This window comes from Limulus polyphemus, unplaced genomic scaffold (genome assembly GCF_000517525.1).
Source record: "Limulus polyphemus unplaced genomic scaffold, Limulus_polyphemus-2.1.2 Scaffold1813, whole genome shotgun sequence".
NCBI classification, from domain to species: Eukaryota; Metazoa; Arthropoda; class Merostomata; order Xiphosura; family Limulidae; genus Limulus; species Limulus polyphemus.
The window spans coordinates 9,326-26,487 of NW_013667423.1; the positions used below are offsets into that span (position 1 = coordinate 9,326).

Consider the following 17,162-nt stretch of genomic DNA (forward strand, 5'->3'; position numbering starts at 1 on the left):
CATTACCCATTTAAGCCGTCTCCAGCCATTATTAGTCTCAAAGTGGGTTCCTCGTCATCGAATTTTAATGTTCTCTTTGTTCGACGGAAAAACGGAAATTGGTACAGAAAATCTAGCTTTTCTCGTTTCCAGCTTTTTATGTTTTAGTAATTTTTAATTGCTAAGTTTAATACCATTGTTAAGGTTTTATATGTATATAGTGCGATGTGAGACGAAAATTTAATTTACTGCGCGGAGTATAAAAGGAATTCGATGCAATCAGTGACAGTGATAAAATATCCCAAAATGTCTCTAAATATATTACATGATTCTTAAACAAAAGCTGTGTACAGTTCATTATTTATCATCTCTACTGATAATTTGTATTCTAAAAGTCTTTTTTTTGTACATTAGAAATAGTCATTACAAGTTCTTAATTAATTAACACTGTATGCGAATTTTGCCATTAAAAAGTGATTAAATATTGTGAAATACTTACCATGAAATTCTAAATAAATGTGGAAAGTAAGATACATTGACCATACATATTAGATTTAAGACACCTATTTCTATTGTTTTGGCAGGGAAAAGGGAAAATGACGACATACTGGCTTTTGGGAGAACGAAGTGATTCTGTCGAACAAACAGTGCCAAACCACAAGCGAACTAAGAGCGTTTCTAAGACTTAAGCCTAACACATATGTATAAGTTAGGAGATAACGGTTTAATTCGATTTAAATATTAAAATGTTGATAACGGTAAGGTTAAGGGAAACATGTATTACTACACTTACTTAATAATGTTAGCTGGAATATTGCAAGGACTAAATTTCTATGTTTTGGAAATAATTTTAGGCCTTCAAACCTTTATGCAGTCTAAATTAAGGCATAAGTTATAATACAAATAACATTTTTTGAGTTGATTGACACGAATACTATTTGTAAAGAGGTAAGTTATGACCAAAATATATTTTTTTTCATATTAAATTTTCTTTATTTAGGCTTAAATTAATATTTTGTGTAGGCCATACTCGCAAATAATACAAGCGAAATGAACACAGAGTCTGGATAAACAACAATGAAAACACAAACACAATAGTTTAAGATTTGCCAAGACGATAAATAATTGTATTGTATTCAAAAAAGTGTATTAATCTTGTATTTGGAAAATTTGAAGTGATGATACACTTAAAGGTTTGAAATTTCTCAAATTTATAAAAAAAAAAACTTTTCTAACATATGTATAGATAATCTGTATGCTAGAATTCTTTGTAAATATTAGTAATAAGGCATTATTTAAATCACCAGAATTGCCAGCAGTAAAACGTTCTTTCGTTTATTGAAGAGGATTGATGTTCTTTAATTTTTTTTTCTTCATATTCAGTTTTTATTCATTTTCTAGCTACAATAAAATATTGTTCTAGAAACTATATCGTATCCGAAGTTACTCGTTTGATTATATAGGGTGTTACATTAATTTGAGTAGCTCTTTTTGTAATAAATGTTCTACAAAGGTCTCATTTTAAATGCAAATGAACTTTTAGTTAATAACATAAGTAAAAATCAATGCTAACATTTTTTCTGTGTTGTATGATTGTTCGCGTCGCTATGAGAAAACATTGTTTAAATGGGTAAAATACACTTATGTGTTAGTTTTAATTTTAGAGCAGTTGGGCTGACACCACGCATGATGAGCGTGAGGAGTTTTTGATCGTTTTATAATTAAACTTTAACTATCCAAGGGTTAGCTCCTGATAACTCCATTGATTGTGATTTATTTACTTTTTTTTTAAACGTCATCATTTAATTATTTCTTCATTCTTATACATGCCTTGTCATATAACATCCCGTGTTCTTCTGTATATTGTTCTTTTTATCATAAGAAATGCACATCATCAATGAAATCCAGTACGTTATTTTAATCCTATTAATATGGTTTTTGTATCAATATATTTTTATAGATATTGCATCTAAGATTATTTTTCCAATCTTCTTTTATTCAGCCTCAGTTGTATCCAATCTAATACTGTCACTTTTAGTTTAAAATAACACTTTATACGTCCTTTCAGCACAAAATTACGATGTTGAGGTTTTACTGCATAATCAGAAATTATCGAAATATCTTTCCGAGATTTCCAAAGGTCACAGGTTAAATGAAGCAGGATTGTGAGATTAGAGAAAGAAATTCACGAATTTTAGTTTATAGCTTTCTTCTGAAGATTCCAAAAGGATGCTTCAAGAGTTTAAAAGACGTTAGTCCTTGTGGAAGGTAAAAACAAGGTTTACATATTAATCAACAAACATATCAGTTAAATACAAGGCGTAACGTTAATTATTCGATATGTATTTAATGTTGCATATCATCCTCGCTTATCGATAATGACGTTAAACTGCACAGAATCAAAGGGAGTTCATTGTTCGGATTATTTTCCCGTCATGCAGTAGCAACTATAGTTACAAAACTACTTAAGTCCCAACTTGTGGCCATTGCCCTTATTCATTCATTTATCTAATACTTAACTTATATGCAGGAGAGTCGAGAGCCAGCACAGGCTCCGGGGCAAACGTCCTCACCGGGCCCCCTTTCTCTCCCTTTTTTTTTTAAATTTGAAAAGAAGATCCTAAATTAGGACAACACCGAGCTCATAAACAAGGGAAAATCATAGCGGTAGCCATTTTTAGCTCACAGCATAAACGTAAAACGTTAATATAGTAACAACAATAAATCTATAAAGTAACAAATATTTATCAATTATTATTTCAATCATTCTGAATGTATCAAGCGTCTGTATGTGAAGAAAAGCCAAAACTATGCTTTTTATGGTTAACTGAAGATATAGCCTAAAGGTGTTTTACGGCATAACCAGGTTTCATTCGCCCGGGCCTCTTGGCAGTTGCACAGCCCCAGGTCGGCGCGCATGCGTATATGCTTTAGATTGTTTTGAAATTATCGTATTACAATGTTTTTGAAGTTTTTGTTTGGCTACGACTTCTTATTTTAGCGTGATAATTTATCTACTCGTGTATGGCTGTTTTAAAGGTTATATTACATTTACTGAATATGCGATTTCACCATGGTTCTTAGAAAGTCTTGAAGCCAAAAAAAATTTTTTTTTCCCACTACCATATCTATAAAACTTTAACAATATACAGAAACTCGGTTATCTTGCTTAAGCCTAATAAAGTTTTAGGTTCTTCGAGCCTTTTGCGGCATGGTTATTTTATTTTCCTTTTACTCCAAGCGATACCATTCGCAGGAGGTACTGTATGTATGAATAACACGTGTAAAACATGTAATTGTATGTAAATACTGTTCTGTTTGATGCAATAAACTTGCATCATACAAAAACTGTAACATGAAAAGTACACTCATTCCAAAGAACGCTCTATATTTATTTCTGTCAATCTATGATTTTTTCTATTATATGGTGTTAATGCCCTTTCCAAGCTGGCGAGACATGATTGCAATTAAGAACACTTGTCATAAAACATTAGTATTAGGCCTATTATATTTTTTAACAGTGCATTCTTTATGTAATCCTTTGGCGATTTTCTAGAATTACATGTGTGTATTAATTGTATACCAACCACTTTATATTTATAATATCCATTGCCGACAACGCGTTTCGCTCAGTCCAGAGCTCATCAGGCCAGCTGCGATCGACACAACACAGTGGAGCTTGGAACTTTATTTATATAAGCTATTTTTTACGAGTCGTCGTCAAGGGATACGGCGAACATAATGTGGTTGGAATATTACTAATATACACTCTTGTAACTCCTTTTGGGGCTAGATAAAGAATGCAGTGTTAAGACAAATATAATAGGCCTAATACTAATGTCTTAAGACAGGTATAATCAATGATGTTGACTGTATGCATACTTTTCTTGTTTATTATATCACATCGTCTCATTTGTTAAAATACCTATCACAGTAAGTGGTCCCTACTCTTTTTGTAACGGTATCATATGTAATTAGTTACGAGTTTTTCTTGAAAGATTTTCCTAAATTACGTTTGTTTTTCTTAGCAATTTCAGTGTTGTATAATTTTAATTAAACTGGTTTCAATTGTTAATGCTTTTATTCTGTTTTTAAAAAAACAAAACAATAATAATGTTACAACTTGCCGACAAAAATGATTAGGCTTCATTTACAATCAGCAACATTTACTACCCGTGTATAGGTCAATTTTTCCTAAGTTTAACAAAATACTACAGACAAATAGCGATATAAAATGTGACCATGTCTATAATTTGACAAATAGTACAAATATAAAATTACCACAGCTATGGTTTTGGATTCTTTTCTTATTTTACACTATAATATTTTTGGCTTGTATTGTAGCCAAATTATCAATGTCTGTCTGTTTGCTTGAGAGCAAAGCCACATTGGGCTATCTGCTGTGTCCACCAAAGGGAATCAAACCCCTGATTTTAGCGTTGTAAGTCCGTAAATTTACTGCTGTCCCAGCAGGAGACATTCTGATATTTCCTAAACTGAAGAAAAAAGCTTTTAAATAGTAAACCTTGATGTTCAAAAATGATCTTGTGTTAGCTTACATTTGTATAACAGACACAATTAAAAAAACGTTACCATTATTGCTAATTATAATTCACATCAATACGAGCAGTAAATTCGTTCAGAACTTCAGGTAATGATTTAAATAGCTGTCAAGATTTGCTCATTTGCAGGGATTAAAATGGGACCATTTCTTCAACATTCAAGCCATTAGCGTTCCTGGTCCTCTGATTAAAATATCAAAGGGGATCATAAAAGGGAGTTCCACCTCTTTCAAAATCCCAACTTAACCCCTGCTCTTTTGTATCTATAAATAAATTAAGTTACATCTAATTTGGACACTTTTTAATTTCCTATAAATAATACTTTATTTGCTTAGTATTAAACATTTTACATTTCACATATAGTTTGATTTCTTTGATCTTTTCTTTCCCAACAAGGTATTTTAAAAACTTAATAAGTATGTTATAGTACAAAGCTATTAAATTTGTTATTTTTTACAAACCTTGGCATAAAAACTGGATCATCCCAAGTTTATTGACAAAGGCAGTGTGTTACAGACAAAAGAAAAACTCAGATAAAAACACTGAAATATGGATAACAGCCGTAATTTATATTTCTAAAGGTCATTCTCTGAATGTACTCAAACCTTAGATTCGGAAATAAAAAAAATAACACACACACACACACATTAGTGATTCTTTTTTCATTTTAGTAATACGTAAAACACATTGTTTTATCACAATTACAATATAAACAATAAACGTCACTTATCGTTTGTTCCTTGTTGAACACAAAACTACATGAGGACTTTTAAATCCAATTATACATATAAGTTACCTATCACATTTTACTGTTGTATCTTGTGTAACCATTAAAAAAAACGTCTTAGAAGAAAATATTTTTTATGTAAGGCTACAAAATTCAGCCACCTCATAAGATTAATTAAAAAACAAACAATCATTCACATTGTGGCTCTAACAGAAGCACACATTAATACAAATGTGTAAGTTAATACACTTTCATCGAGACATTCCTAAATGGAAGAGCTTCCTGAAAAGCCAAGGTCCTTCCCACCAGCCACTAAACAAAGAAATAATAACAATTATTAGAAAACAAAATATCTAGCATGTTCCTACAAGCTTTACTATGTGCCTGAACCTTAACTCTGCTGCCATAAAAAATATTAAATCTGAACCTAATGTACTTTGAGAACTTATGAACCTGTTAGCTTACTGTACTCATCCCAAATGTCTACAAGCTACTTCAGTCTTCAACCTGATATATTTGTAAAAATGTATACAACATAATTTAGTCTGCAACCTGAACCTATAGTGTACTCGTCAAGAATGTCTGCAACCTGAACCTACATTGTACTCATCAAGAATGTCTGCAACCTGAACCTACAATGTACTCATCACACATCTATAACATGAAGAAACAGTGTACTTATTGAGTGTGTCTTCAACCTGAACCTGTGGTGTATTTATTGAAAGTGTCCACAACCTACTTCAGTATACAATCTGAACCTACACTGTACTCACCATAAGTTTATAAACCTGCTACCTTCTGTGACTTGAACCTATAATACTCAAATGTATGTGAGATATCTACTTCAAGCTTTATAACTGAACCTACAGTTTACTCAAACCTACATTTATTCTAGTGAAACCATTTTGTAAAGAAAAATATAAACTTGAAAACTAATTCAAAAACAAGGGTATTAACATTTTTGTATACTTTTCTTATAGTTCTTAGCCAAAATAAAAGTAATTCTTCATTTATCAAAACATCTCCTCTTAGAGGTATTAAAACCATTGAATGGATTTTATTAAACTTACAAAGATGACATAGTGTTATATATCAATTTGATTTGCAAGAGGCAAGAGCAACACTATTAAAACCTTTTACAATAAGCTTGCAAAAATAAAAATAAATACAACAGTGCAGAGTTTCTTTGGAAAGTAACTTCTAATATAACAGGTTGTGATAAAATTTACTACTTTCATAAATATAGTTCACAGTACTGTTTTTTTAATTAATTAATATTAATTGGTGAACTTTGAATACACTGTACTGAAAGAAAAGTCTCTATCTGTAAATGTAAGAAAACTAAATGAATCAATTATTTAGATTTGAAGTAAAAATATGAAAAAATATATACAAAAACATTTACAAGTCCAACTAGCAAAAATTATTTTAAAATTCAACCAATAGCTTTAGACAAATTTAAGTCAATTAGGTCTGTTTTGTTTTGAATTTCACGCAAAGCTACACGAGGGCTATCTGCACTAGCCATCCCTAACTTAACAGTGAAAGACTAGATGAAAAGCAGTTAGTCATCACCACCCAGTGTCAACTCTTGGGCTACTGTTTTACCAACCAAAATAATGCCCCTGAAAGGGTGTGCATGATTGGTGGGACAGAGATTCAAACACACGACCCTCATGTTATAAGTCAAGCACCCTAACCACCCGGCCAACTGAATTACAGAAATATAAAAAATTATACTAGATCTTCCTAAGACTAATATTCCATGACAATTTTTTTTCTTCTAACATGTCACTAATTTTACATAAATCAAACCTCTGTTTGTAGATAAGCCTCAAGAAAGTGGGTTTGAAATGTGTCTTTCAACATTTCTGAAAGGAAGAAGTAAATACTAAAGTTTAGCGTGTTGTCTTTAGCCCACTGAACAAAATGGAGTATTAGATATTCTACAATATTCTTTTTATCAGAACTCAAAGTTTCTTCAGACAAGTAAGGTAAGGCTATTCTTACAGTTTTATAAATTAACTTAAATTTATCTTACAATTTTTAATTAGTACCTTTTATGTGCGTATCAAAAATCAAAACATTTCTCATAATGTGACGTTTACTAAGAAAAAACCTACTTAAGCAAAAGATGCCAGTAGAGTGGAGACATGAAGTCCTTTTTAACGTGCCACATGAGCCGACTTTCCTTCCCCTGATCGAAAGGAAACGTCTCCAATGGTTTCAAGTCAAAGTCGAATTCTGCCAGGATACACTTGTTGTATCCAGTGATTAACGGACAGGATGTGTATCCATTGTACTAAAAATAAGCATATAATAAACTAATGTATCATCAAATAAGCACACCTATGTAACGCATATATGTTCAACGTAAAATCAGAAATATAAAAACTGTCAAAACAAAAGAAAGTCTAACTCTAGCACTCTTCACATTAACTAAGTTATTACTGTAAAGATTTCTACCTGGCCTGGTAGTGGTTGTCCTGCCATTACAGCCTTCAGATTCTTTCTCAGAACTCCACTCTGACTAGCTAAAAGGAGAAATAGCATGTATATTTATTTCAATATATCCTAAGTGAATCTTATTAGTTTGTTTTGAATTTCGCGCAAAGCTACACGAGGGCTATCTGCGCTAGCCGTCCCTAATTTAACAGTGTAAGACTAGAGGGAAGGCAGCTAGTCATCACCACCCACCGCCAACTCTTGGGCTACTCTTTTACCAACGAATAGTGGGATTGACCATCACATTATTACGCCCCCACGGTTGAAAGGGTGAGAATGTTTGGTGTGACGGGGATTGAAACCCGCGACCCTCAGATTGCGAGTCGAGTGCCGTAACCACCTGGCCATGCCAGGCCTGTGAATCTTATTTTGGGTCATTTAAAAAACATTAGGTATTGTATTAATAACATTACACTGCCAGCTCTCATGATTTTTTTTTAATATTATACTAACAAGCCTTTGGATGAGTTGCCATGGGTTAGGTAAATATAAAACTCAGATTTAAAATATAAAAAGTAAAAATTTATTACAAAAATTAACTCATAACATTAGTCACTGCAAATTGCAATTCATAATTTTCATATTCAAAACTTTAAAATAACCTTTACTACGGAATATATTGGTGAAATACCATTAACGTAATTACTTAAAGATATATTACTTCAATGTTTACTTTGATAGATTTATGTAGACGAAGACTACTGGACAAATCAATGAAAGCTGAAAGATCCATAAAATAAAAAAAATGTTCTTTATTTTTCTTCTACATCTCATGCTTATATTTCGAATGATTTAAGTAAAATATCAAATAAAATAAATTTATTTTATCAAGTACAACTTAATGGGAAATATGTTGCTTCCTTAGCTAACTTACCAATGGCTGCAGCTGTTTTTGAAGTTGGAACATTAGTACAGTCACCAATTCCAAATATATTGGGATATTTAACATGTTGTAAAGTATGTTTGTTAACAGTAAGATAACCTGAAGCATCCACTAGGGGGCTCTTCTGGAGTTGCTCTGGAGTGCTCATTGGTGGTGTGACATGAAGCATTTCATACTGAAATATAGTATTTTCTATCAAATCATGTATTTCATGTGTTACAGGCAGATATAACTTAATGCAAATGTCAGTATAATTATATCTTCCAAATCAAACTTTCCACTGTAAAGTAATAATGTAGTGATCATGTAGCTATTAAACTTTGAGTTTTTAGTAATTCTTAAAATGTTAAGAGTGCTGAAATCAAAATTTAAAAATATTATACATTCACAGAACTACAAGGTTTTCTAACAGTACTTTGTAGATTAACAGAAATGACAAGAATCACACTGAAAATGTTTCTCACATTTTTCTTAATTAGCCCATTATGGGTCTTAAATCAGATACAACTTTTTGTTCAGCATCAGAACACATCAACTGTGTTGGAACTACGAGATCCCAATCTGAAACAGAATTTGCATGCTGTATATATATCCACTGCAATGTTTCTTTAATCACTTCCTTTACAGAACCTAGTCAATAAGTCACTGACAAATTCTGTGGTAAAAAATACCTTGTTTTTGTTTTCTAAGAAATTTGCATTCATAAAAATTGACTTACTTTTTTTGTTGTTGTTGAGTATGTGCTTACAGTCATAATTAAATTCTTGTTTAATATTATCTCTATTCTTTGTGTCACCTAATGATTCTTACAACAGAAAAGATGATTTTTGCTCAAAGTAAATTCATTATTTGATATTCTTTTAGTAGTTTTATTTTATTTTAGGGGGAGGCTTATTATTTTCTTTCTGTGAATTAATAAGTTTTTGAAACAAATATCTATATAGATCTTGTTGTCATTTTAAAGAAAAATTAACCTTACAGCCACAAAACCATAGGTTTAAGAAGTGTAAGTCAGTTATTTTGTATTTGTAATCAAGGTTTTATAATTTATAATGAATGGTTAACAATTAATTAAACATAAATCTTCCATTTCAAAATGCTTATCAAAGTTCATTTAATTAAATTTTTCATTAACAACTGTTTATATTTATGCTACTCACTGAAACTATAGAATTTTGTAAAATTTTTAAACACACTTTTGGGAATTATTGAATGTGATAACAAACCTAATTGAAAATAATAGAAAAGTTAATACATTCATTACAAAAGCAAACCAATTACGGTTATTAAATAAATTATCTAATAATAAATTAAAACCAAAAACATATAAACCAATGAAAAGAAATTTACTGGATATGTCACAGTTTCTTTAGGTTCTTTATCACTTGATAACTTTTCAAATGTTGCTTCTTTCTTGACAGAATTAACTTCAATAAGGTTGTGTTGAAAGTTTACAGCAATTCCTTTGTCTTTAGCCACTTCCAACAGTTCAGCAGCATATTTTGGAGCACTGAACATAACCCCTAAAGCTGTGTTATAGATAAAATTGGCTTTGTCTCTCTTGCCAACCTAAATATCAAAAAATAAAAATAATATCACCAAAAGGTTTCAAAGATTTATTTACATCTTCCAAAGTAAAATTATTATACCTAAAATTATTAAGAATTAATAAAATTAAAAAACAGGAATTTGAAAATTCAGAAGAAGTCAATATGTGTTTGTAAAACATACATATAAGTTATACTTTTGTAAAACAATGAAGAAACTTAAACTTTCAGTTCCATTTTTACATGTAGAGGTATAATCCAGGGATTCTCAAAATTCCCTTACTACTTTCTTGAAATAGACCTCTAATACAGTCCATTCTCTTCCAAGATTATAGCTGTGCACTAGAGTAAGAAATGTTTACAATTTCCAAATAGATGGAAATTGTGTTGCTCCACTATTAAACTATGATGAAGTACGATCTGCCTGAGCGAGATAATTCCATAAAGCCGGCCCAACACATAGAAATATCTGCAAGCTCAAGTTTAGGCACACTTGCTCTGATCTGTATTGATAAGAAATGCAGCAAACATCCATCCAGCTCAAAACAATGTGTGGCGAGGGTAAGACGTACATTCAATCACAGCTCCAGAAAGTTTGTACGTCATGGATCTGTGGAGATGGATATTCCTTGATCAATAGGTACTGCAAAGAACGTTGAAGTTAACTTCAAAGAATTTAGCGTACCAAATCCAGGTCACACACAAGATGTCCGATGTATCTACAGCAGGTACTGCAGCATGCCATAACCCACTGGAGGCTGGAGACTATAAAGGACGATAATCTTATGGACCATATTTCATTCACTGATGAGTTAACTTTCAGCACTTGTGGAAAATTCAATAGACTTAATGGCACTTAGGGTGATGAGCAACCATCACAATTCATTAAATGGGAACATGATGCACTAAAGACGAATGATTGGCTGGGAATAACTACGGTGAAGATCTGTGGACTCTTTTTTATGGAACCCCTTGTCTGTGGCACAGTTACTTGGTTATGCTTCAGCAGTTTCTGAAGCCACAACTTTTGTCTGGTGGCATCCTTAACAGTCTTGAAGAGATGGATCACTGCCAAATTACACGATCATTGTACGTGATTATCTCAATAAACTTCTCCTGTCACTAAATAAAGCAAGAAGGAAACAGGCCTCGACCAGCAAGATCATGAGAACTCACACCACCTGAATTTTTCATGAACAGATTCATGAAATCGAAGGTGTATCTGATATGGCAGATTTACACAATAACATCTGTGAAGATGTTGAGTACAACACACAGGAGATATTACATAGTATAATCCAGGTGACAGTGGACAGGTGGGAACGGTGTCAGGCTCTAACTAATACAAATGTTGAACTGAACTGGTGACCTCATGCACGTGACTTTGAATTGATGGTAGTCAGAGAACATAAAAAAATGTACATCTTTGTCTGAGAATCAGTTATTTAGTTGTTAAACCTGACAGGCATCTGTAGTAATGTTATGAAGCAATAAACATTAATATAAAAAGAGTACTTAAATAAAACAGACTGTGACTCTTGGGACACCCTGTATTTGGCCCTAAATAAGCTTGTGAATGAAGCATAAACAGACAAACAGAAAATAGATAAATCAAATAAATATTACAGAAAACATAACACAAAGTAAAGACAAAACACTTTCTCTTGTTTTTCAGTTCCTGAAGTGTTTTATCACATAATGGTGAAGTTTTTTTACTTTTATAACTTTTATTTGTTGGAGTAATGAGGGGAGGGGGAATAACAAACAAAGTCCATTAAAACAACTTACTTTTCTCATATAAGCATCAGTAAGGTACATAACTTTCTGAGGTGCTCCGGCACACTTGATGGGTGTGTTGGGTAACGTGAAAACTGCATTGCCTTCTTTAAAGTCCTTCATTGCTTGAGGTGTTTTGGTAACCGTATGCAGTGAATAGTTGGAACAAACTCCAGGGGTTTGAAAAGCTTCCGGTAAGCCTTTGATCTGTTGAATTTCAACATAACTGATAAGTAAAAAAATTCTGTATGTAATAAATTAGGTGATTTTGACATCTGATTACAGTAAGAGTAGGATTCCAGAAAAGCCAAGATCACATCAGGTTGTTGTGGAATGTTGATTGAAAGTGTAAAGCTTGATTAGAACTGAATTTGAAATTATATAAAACACAACATACATATTCCAAAAATCAAATGGGATTTGTTCTTGATTTTTCAAGCAATGTAATAAAAGGATTTACTTGACTAACAAAAAGTATGAATCGATATTTTAATAATTCAGATCCATGAATCTTTAAACTAAAAACTGATTTAAACTACTATTCTTTCCAATGTAAAATTTGAAACATTCATAGTATCCATAATAATAATTAATAATGTTTCATATATTTCTAAATACTATATTAATAATAAGTTCCTTACTAATTTGATATCATAAGCAAAATCTCTGTTTCCGATCTCAATTTTTGATGATAATTGTTTTAGTTGAATACAATGTTTTACTTTGTCAGAGAAAATAAACAACCTACCAATATATGTAAATAACTCTTACTGACAAAACCAGTTTCAAGTCTTGAATCACATGATAACTCTAGTAAAAATGTATAATTATTTTTTATACTGAGAATTATTACAACCATTATCTAGTAAAGTATTGAAATTATTTTGTTATACAATTTTATAACAACATAAATACTTTTTGCCTTAGAATTACTCCCACCCCACAAAATTAGCTTTTTTTTAAACATATTTTTCATAACATATGAATCACAAAAAACTTAAACAAAAATATATCATTGATATGGCAACTAATCCTGCTAATTGTAGCTGGGGTTTCCAAAAGTATCATACACATAAAATGAATGACATTATTATTTCTTTATAGTGAGTTTTTAATAGGCAATATTATAAGCTTTTTCAACATAATGCATTATACAGATACAACCAATAGTTGTAGTGAATAGTTAATAAACTGAAAGTTAAACAAGTCACATGTCTGAGTTTACCTTTTGAAAATCTAGCTTTATTCCCATTGACACTATCATATATTCATACGATACCTGAAAACACAAAATTCAAAATTAACTTGCATGCAAACATATATTTCTATAACTTCATTATAGAAACAAATATTTTACAAGGAAAGTAAGAGCTTGAAAATTAAAAACTTTATACAAGTATCCTAAATTTTATGATTTTAAGTTTTTACTCCTTTCTGATTTGTTATGTCAAGGTAGGAACACTTATCTCTAATGTAATTCATTAAAGCTAAATATCATTATAACAAATATCATCCAGATGAAACTGAATCATCTCTATACTTACACATTTTTTTTACCAGTAAGCCTTAAAACTATTACACTGCTTCTTTGTTTGCTTTAGAACAAAGCCACATTCAGCTATATATTGTGACCACTGCACAGGGATCAAACCCTGGATTTTAGAATTGTAAGTTCATAAATTTACTGCTGTCTCATTAGTGGACTATATTACACTGTTATATTCTACAAGCAAACTGTCTAGTTTCCCCTTACCTCATGCCCGTTCTGAGTATGAACCACATTTTTATCAGGTTCGAAAGACACAACTCTGTCTTTGATCCAATCTACTGTTTTGGGGATGACACTTTTCATTGGACGACCACTGTTTTCGACATTCTTCAGCCCTCCTCCTACTAGTGTCCAGTAGGGTTGATAATAGTGAGTCTGTGTGGAAATTAAACATTATTTAAGTTGACAACTGGATATTCATTTCTACACAAGAACTGATAATTATTACCTTTACATTCTACTGTATACAAAATAAATTTTCCTTTCAACAAACTATTCATAATTTGTATATACGAGTTTTAGAGCTGACTTATGAAGAATGACATTTTTAAAAAATCACTAAAAGAACTTACAATATGTTAATTAAAATAAATAAATAAATATTCAAGAATATTTTCTCCTAGTCCTAGTAGACTGTTTTGCATGTTAATGTATTATATGCTAATGATGTTGCTGTTGTCTCAGTTCAAAGCTACACAATGGTCTACTTGCATCTGTCTGTGGCAAGGAATCGAACCCCAGATTGTAGCAATGTTAAGTCAGTTAACTTACCCTTGACCCACCAGAGGACATATGTAAGTAAGAAGTGAAGTAATATGTAGTCCTCTAATATATATTTTTTTTCTTTGAATTCTAGAATGATCAATTATTTAGGAAACTCTAAGTTCATAAATATTTACTTGTGAAAATAAGGTATCCAATTTTTCTTAATAAACAGAAAAACAATTTAAAAAATATAACCTTTTTCCAAAACAATATCCTCCTCAGTAAATATTTCTGTGAAAAGAAGAAACTTATCCGCACTGGAAGATTAATTTTATTACAGGTTCTAATGTAGCTGAAAAAAATAAAAAAGATGTCTCAGAAACAGTATTCTTAAAAAAAAAGATACTGATTGCAACAGCAAACCCTGTGCAAGAGTATACAGAAGAGTAAGTATTCCAAGCACATTTTTAATTGGTCTAAATCATTTTGTGATAAAAACATTCATTCTGGATTTAGAAACTATTGAGCATATCTCAATAATGTAAAAGACAGAAGCTATAACAGAGTAAAATAGTAACATTTGGACATGGGCATCTACAGAAATTTTTCTTGAAAAGGGGAGGGGAGCATAGTAGTGTGAAATTGTGAGTTGAAAAAAAAATTCATATAAAAATGCTGAATGAATAAAGAAAGAATTATTTTCTCACCCCCCCCCCCAGATTCACACACATTTGGAGTAAATCCATACTAAATTATACTACATATAATTAATATCAAACCATTTCATATTGTAAGCTTTTCTATTCTTATGCATGTTTGTTTTACCTTCCATCATGTTTGGCTACTAACATAGCTTCACATGGAGTAAAATATGTTTTTTATACTTTTTTAAATTAAATTTACAAAGGTAAAAAAAAAATTTAAACACATATACCTCACTTTTAGCCTGTTTTAAGTCATTATTATCATATAGTTCAAATTTACATTTTTAATATGATCAGCAACTTAAATTATTTTTTTCTGGTATTTCTAGCAAAAAGTACCACATAAAACGAGGGAATCGTCTAGTATTTATAGATTAACAGAGAAATAAAAAATTTTTCTTCATCTCAGAACTCAAACACTTTATATTTCTAACACTGTAAGGTGGTATTCCTTCAACTTTTGTTAACTATTATCATCTTTATACTTTATGTACCTCCATAGGTTCTATGATAGCTGTATTTCCTTTGCCCAGTTTGGAGCCAAACTTTGCAGACATTGTAATCCCCCCTGATCCTCCTCCAACCACAACTAACTTGTAACTTTTTTTTTCCTCTCGAGAAGCTGTGGTAGAAAAAGCCTGTGGTGAAATCATTCCCACAGTTCCACATGGTATGTGGGAAAACCTTGAAGATATTATGGACTTGCTCAACATGATGGCCAGTTTGTGTTTTTGAAAAGTCTGTTAGATAAGAAAATAAACACTTAGAAAAATAAAATAAATATTTTTTGATAAATTTTTCAGTTCCTTTACACTTAACACGCACACATAAAAATTACAGAAATATGTCAAGACAGAAGAATAGTTTCTTTACACAAAAAAAAGGGGATATTTTGAGATCCAGCTTTAAATTTCAAAATATTGTGTTGTTAAACTGAACTTAAACACTTCAAAAACAGATAGAAACACAAATAATAGCTCATTGTGAATTTAACAATTTGTGAAAATTAACTTACATTGGAAAACTACATACTGACTTGAATATTAACCTTGCATTTAGCAAGTACAATATTTTTGGATATGGTTAGTTTCTCACCAATAGCATTGAAGATTACTGACTGTAATGGTTGGACTTAGCAGTTTCAAACATTACAGAACATAAAACATACTAAACCTGCAATAAAACAGTATATAAAAACTAATAATTTATACAAGTCCACAGCCAATTCTGCACATTTCAAAACCAATATATTTTAAAACAGAATCTAATTGATTTAACTCTCAAATTCTAAAACTCATCCAAATAAAAACACTGAAAAAGAAAGTTGAAAACATTTTTACAAATATGATGTAATATCTCAATAATACTGATATCTCAAACCTCATCATGTTTCTTACAGAACACAACAATAATGGTATAGTTGAAAACATTTTTACAGTCAATACCAAAAACACGTACAGTGCCAATAAAAAAAAGGGGGGGACCCTCAATAGACGCGGCTGTAAATAGATCTCAAATCCGTCAAGATATGGAGCTATGAGTTAAAAGTTTGTACTTGAAAAAACACTCTGAGCCATTCTATGAGCTGCTATGCCATGGCTAATAAGATTTAAGATATTATCTATCTTATTTTGATATCATATCACATACATATTGACTATAAAATGACATGTTCTGGCAGGTAAAACATTTTACTCCCAATGTTTTTACATTCTAATTTTATCCTTCAATGAAGACCCCAACCATCTGGTTGGAGGTTATTACTGTTTACTTAAGTTTTAAAACCATGCAAGCTATTAACCATCGATTTTATTGAAGGTGTGAATTTGAAGAACAGTGGTCACTATCCTGACAAGAATATTTCAAAAATGGTGTTACATTTACTTCTTCATTGTAGGACATGATGGAAACAGAGTTCCATACATCAAATCTGGTTACATTGAGTTTCATAAAATTATACAATCAGGACACCTATTATGTACCAGGGCTGAATTAAAGGGAGACAACAAGTTAAAATTATATAAATATCTTTTTTTTTAATCACCATTTCAGAGTTTGAAATTAAATTCACTTGTCCCTGATCACACTGGCTAAAACTGGTATATTTATTTTAAAATAAAGAAACTAGAACATTAGCACAAGAGGGAATTCAAAAGCTATACTATGAGAACAAACTCCCGTTGGGAATGGGGGGAGGTCTGTTCTGGTTCCTTTTTCTTGGGGGG

At 31.3% G+C, this 17,162-nt stretch overlaps 2 protein-coding genes across 2 annotated transcripts in view; one reads left to right on the plus strand and one right to left on the minus strand.

Moving 5' to 3' along the window:
• The window catches only part of LOC111087165 (atrial natriuretic peptide receptor 2-like), a 5,237-nt gene extending 4,360 nt beyond the window's left edge, over nucleotides 1–877 (plus strand). The window contains exon 3 of the mRNA XM_022392840.1: nucleotides 564–877. Within this exon, the coding sequence (XP_022248548.1) occupies nucleotides 564–668 (105 nt within the window). The 3' untranslated portion in view covers nucleotides 669–877. The remainder of the gene's footprint in view (nucleotides 1–563) is intronic.
• A 4,126-nt stretch (nucleotides 878–5,003) lies between these two features.
• Nucleotides 5,004–17,162, minus strand: part of LOC106465023 (sulfide:quinone oxidoreductase, mitochondrial-like) — a 23,758-nt gene continuing 11,599 nt past the window's right edge. The window contains exons 2-10 of the mRNA XM_013925212.2: nucleotides 15,432–15,677; nucleotides 13,733–13,903; nucleotides 13,205–13,258; nucleotides 11,992–12,186; nucleotides 10,007–10,225; nucleotides 8,648–8,831; nucleotides 7,735–7,802; nucleotides 7,392–7,570; nucleotides 5,004–5,580 (exon numbers count right to left, since the gene is read on the minus strand). Coding sequence (XP_013780666.1) covers nucleotides 5,520–5,580; nucleotides 7,392–7,570; nucleotides 7,735–7,802; nucleotides 8,648–8,831; nucleotides 10,007–10,225; nucleotides 11,992–12,186; nucleotides 13,205–13,258; nucleotides 13,733–13,903; nucleotides 15,432–15,650 — 1,350 coding nt within the window. The 5' untranslated portion in view covers nucleotides 15,651–15,677 and the 3' untranslated portion in view covers nucleotides 5,004–5,519. The remainder of the gene's footprint in view (nucleotides 5,581–7,391; nucleotides 7,571–7,734; nucleotides 7,803–8,647; nucleotides 8,832–10,006; nucleotides 10,226–11,991; nucleotides 12,187–13,204; nucleotides 13,259–13,732; nucleotides 13,904–15,431; nucleotides 15,678–17,162) is intronic.